Here is a 4,495-nt window from a genome sequence, read left to right as displayed (position 1 = left end):
CAGTTCGGACAGAGAAACTGAGGCAGGGCCTCCGGGGCCAGGGTGGGGTGTGGGGTGGAGAACAGGATGTCCCCATGCTTGTTTATCCCTTCCCCCGCCCAATCTCTGCAAAACGCGAGTCGCCAGACCAGGCTGGGGGCGGGGAGCGGTGGGAGTAGAAGGTGCTGATAGCGCCTGACGGGTCTCCCCGCCAAAGCCCGGGGTGGGGGCGCACGGGGCCCTGGAGAGCCCCAGCGCGTACCCCGGGAGGTCTCCAGGTGGCTCGCTTCCTCCACCCCGCCTGCTCTGTCCCAGGGCGGGACCAGGGGGCGGAGCGGGCCGGTGACAGGCTGTGACGCGGGCCCCACCCTTTCTTATAGAGGCACGCGGGGGGACTCGGGGACTGTGTTTCGTCGTCGCTGCCGCCGCCGCCGTCGCCACCGCCACCACCGCGTCCACCTCCTGCCCAGCCACCACAGCTCCCAGCATCAGCGCCACCGCCACCGCCCCCGCGTCCGCCAGCAGCACCACCGCCATGCGCGAGATCGTGCACCTGCAGGCCGGCCAGTGCGGCAACCAGATTGGGGCCAAGGTGCGCGGGGAACCGGGCCCCAGGAGGTGGCTGAGAAGAGTGGAGCGGGGCCCTTGAACTCCGCGGAGCTCCCCCACCTTGGGCCTTTGGGCGAACGGGGTCTCCAGGAGGCCAGCACCCCAGGGACCATGAGGGAGGGGGCGCGGGGGCTGGACCAGGCTGGGAACAAAGAGGCCAATGGGGGTGGGGCCCAGCCTTCTGTCTGCTGGCCACAGCTGGCTTCACAGCTGGCCCACTGTCCCCTGCACACGCACAAAGAGACCCAGCCTCTCCCGCTGGCTGCAGCCAGGGTGCACTGACACCAGCAGTCTTGGCTGGCGACTCTGCTTCACCCTGCCCCCACCTCTCCCTTCTTGCTGTTTCATCCCTGCCTCCCCACCATGCCTAAAGGGGGACAGGTGGCAGTCAGGGAGGTGGTTGGGGGTCCTGAGCCCATAAGATGGAGGCCAGGGCAGGCCTGTATCCCCTCTCCCTCTCTATCGGTTCTTACCACCACCACCGTCACCACCCCTCTAGTTCTGGGAGGTGATCAGTGATGAGCATGGCATCGACCCCACGGGCACATATCATGGGGACAGTGACCTGCAGCTGGAGAGAATCAACGTATACTACAATGAGGCCACAGGTAGGACGCAGGGGCACCTTCTGGAGTGGGGGTGGGAAGGACGTGGGGGGACTGCATGCTGGTTCCTGGCGCTCACCCCAGCTGACCTCCATCTGCTTCCCTGCAGGAGGAAATTACGTGCCCAGAGCCGTGCTGGTGGACCTGGAGCCAGGCACCATGGATTCGGTCCGCTCTGGCCCCTTTGGCCAGATCTTTCGGCCTGACAACTTTGTGTTTGGTGAGTGCCAGGCAGGCAGGGAAGGCCCCTGGCTCCTTTCACTTCCAAATGCTTAGTGAAAATTCACCACCACAGGCCCCACAGCCCAGTGGGGGAGGCGGATAGGGCAGTCATGGCTGTGTTGGCGACAGCCCGGCGACTGTGGGAGCCCAGGGGAGGCATCTGATACAGTGGCAGGGGTGGGTGGGGGTGGGTAGGGAAGCCTTCCTGCATGAAAGCCCCGGCTCTGCCGCTTCATGCATTCTACACATATTTACTGAGCACCTACTGCATGCGGGTCTTACTGTATCCCCAAGGGGATACACATGAGAACAAAAGAGACAAAGCTCTCTTCTCCCCTGGAGCTGGCATCCTGGTGGACGGAGGTAGGATGGCGATATAAGCAAGTAAAGCTCAGGAACGGATCCAGTCAGTTGGGTGATTCTGGGCAGGCTCTCTGTGCTTATCTCCTTGTCTTTAAAATAGAGATAAAAAATCTACCTCATGGGCTTGTGTGGCTCAAAGCCATTAACATGTGTAAAGGATTTAGAGCAATGCCTAGCACAGAGAAAAAGGTAAATAAGCACTTGTTGTTTTCATGATCATTATTGTTATTAATGTCTGCGGCCTAAAAGATGATTAGGGCATTGAATGGCAGGAAACATGTACAAGGCAGAGGGAACAGCTGAAGGGAGGGGCAAGGATGGAAGCAGAGAGAACAATGAATAATCGTAACAACAAAACTACAATAATTTATGTTATCTAGAATAATAATTTTGTTATTATTATTCAACCACTAGGATGGCTGGTGGGGAGGCTCTTCCCATAATGCCCGGTGTCCCCTTCCCTTCCCGCTCAGGCCAGTCTGGAGCCGGCAACAACTGGGCCAAGGGCCACTACACGGAGGGCGCGGAGCTGGTAGATGCCGTCCTGGACGTGGTCCGAAAGGAGGCTGAGAGCTGCGACTGCCTGCAGGGCTTCCAGCTGACCCACTCGCTGGGCGGGGGCACGGGATCTGGGATGGGCACGCTGCTCATCAGCAAGATCCGGGAGGAGTTTCCCGACCGCATCATGAACACCTTCAGCGTGGTGCCCTCGCCCAAGGTGTCGGACACGGTGGTGGAGCCCTACAACGCCACGCTCTCCGTGCACCAGCTGGTGGAGAACACGGACGAGACCTATTGCATCGACAACGAGGCCCTCTACGACATCTGCTTCCGTACCCTCAAGCTGACCACGCCCACCTACGGGGACCTCAACCACCTGGTGTCCGCCACCATGAGCGGGGTCACCACCTGCCTGCGCTTCCCGGGCCAGCTGAATGCCGACCTGCGCAAGCTGGCGGTGAACATGGTGCCCTTCCCGCGCCTGCACTTCTTCATGCCCGGCTTCGCGCCGCTGACCAGCCGGGGCAGCCAGCAGTACCGCGCCCTGACGGTGCCTGAGCTCACCCAGCAGATGTTCGACGCCAAGAACATGATGGCCGCGTGCGACCCGCGCCACGGCCGCTACCTGACGGTGGCCGCCGTGTTCCGGGGCCGCATGTCCATGAAGGAGGTGGACGAGCAGATGCTGAGCGTGCAGAGCAAGAACAGCAGCTACTTCGTGGAGTGGATCCCCAACAACGTGAAGACGGCCGTGTGCGACATCCCGCCGCGGGGCCTGAAGATGGCAGCCACCTTCATCGGCAACAGCACGGCCATCCAGGAGCTGTTCAAGCGCATCTCGGAGCAGTTCACGGCCATGTTCCGGCGCAAGGCCTTCCTGCACTGGTACACGGGCGAGGGCATGGACGAGATGGAGTTCACCGAGGCCGAGAGCAACATGAACGACCTGGTGTCCGAGTACCAGCAGTACCAGGACGCCACGGCCGAGGAGGGCGAGTTTGAGGAAGAGGCCGAGGAGGAGGTGGCCTAGACCATCTCATTCATTCACTCCTGTCTGCCCCCACCCCTGCTGGGCTGCTTACCTTCGACCCCTTAGAGCCCCTCTTGGGCCCCTGAGAGCCCTGCATCATCACCAAGCCTGACTCAACTCTGACCCTACAACCTTGACTCCTCCCCTGATCTCAGCTGACCTTCGACCCCTGAGCCCCACTTTGGCCCACATTTAACTCCATGAACCCCGTTTCACCGTGACCTCTCCTTCACCTATGACATTACCCACCACCCCAATGCACCCCCAGACAAATAAACCCCAGTCTACTTTCGACCCCCTCTCCCTCTGAGCCTCCCTTCACTTCCGACCATGCCTCACCTTTGGCCCCACAAGCCCACCCACCCTCTGACCCCACCTTCTTTCTGGCTTCTGTAATTCCCCTGTTTTATCCCTGAACTCACTCCACTCAACTCCAACTGACCTTGGCTTTCCAGGGCTGGTGGAGGGCAGCTGTGTGGGGAGAAGCAGACCTGGAACATGTGGACAAGAGAGGCTGTGCCCCCCATCCCTCCCCACCTCCTCCCTCTGACTCACCCTCAATAAATAAATTGTCTTGCCAAGTTTCTGCTGAGTGCATTTTCCATCTCCCTGTGGGAAGGCCAACAAGCAAGGGCAGGGCTCCCCCTAAAGGATGAAGGTGGGTGCTGAAGGGACATCTAATCTGGGGAGAAAGCAAGGGGGCAGAAATTGTAGAGTCAGAGGGGCTATGCCACTAACTGTGTGGTGTTGAGTAAGCACTTGTGCTCTCTGATCCTTGATTTGCTCACCTGTAAAATGGGATTGTATATTTCCCCCATGATCCCACACACACACCTCAGGAATGTCTGTGAGGATTTGAGGAGCTCTTATGGGCACAGGGCCTGACACAAGGAGTGCTTGGCAGTGGAGCTGTTGCCATTTTTTGTGGGGCATCTAGCAAGTATGGAAAGCAGAAGGGGTCTTTAGGGAAGGGTACTGGGGCGGTGGCAACCTGGAGCTAGCATCCAAGGGACAGTCCTATCAGAATAACAGTCACTAACACGATGGAGCACTTGGAGGTCCTGACATGCCTCATCTCATGTAACTCTCACACAAACCCTGTAAGATCTGAGCCTTTATCTTCTTTCCAACCAAGGTTTAGAGATACAAAGCATATCCATTAGCTTTTCTTGTGTAACTATCCCAA

At 59.1% G+C, this 4,495-nt stretch overlaps 1 protein-coding gene across 1 annotated transcript; it reads left to right on the top strand.

Moving 5' to 3' along the window:
• The first annotated feature begins 321 nt into the window (after positions 1 to 321).
• TUBB4A (tubulin beta 4A class IVa) lies at positions 322 to 3,890 on the top strand. Its single transcript, XM_080674481.1, has 4 exons — positions 322 to 571; positions 1,088 to 1,196; positions 1,303 to 1,413; positions 2,252 to 3,890. The coding sequence occupies exons 1-4, from the start codon at positions 515 to 517 to the stop codon at positions 3,307 to 3,309; spliced, it is 1,335 nt and encodes a 444-aa protein (XP_080530607.1). The 5' UTR covers positions 322 to 514; the 3' UTR covers positions 3,310 to 3,890.
• The last annotated feature ends 605 nt before the right edge of the window (positions 3,891 to 4,495 follow it).

This window comes from Plecotus auritus (genome assembly GCF_963455305.1).
Source record: "Plecotus auritus genome assembly, chromosome: 6".
Lineage (NCBI taxonomy): Eukaryota > Metazoa > Chordata > Mammalia > Chiroptera > Vespertilionidae > Plecotus > Plecotus auritus.
The sequence above is the reverse complement of the archived record's forward strand: the minus strand, read 5'-3'. Positions and strand labels throughout refer to the sequence as shown.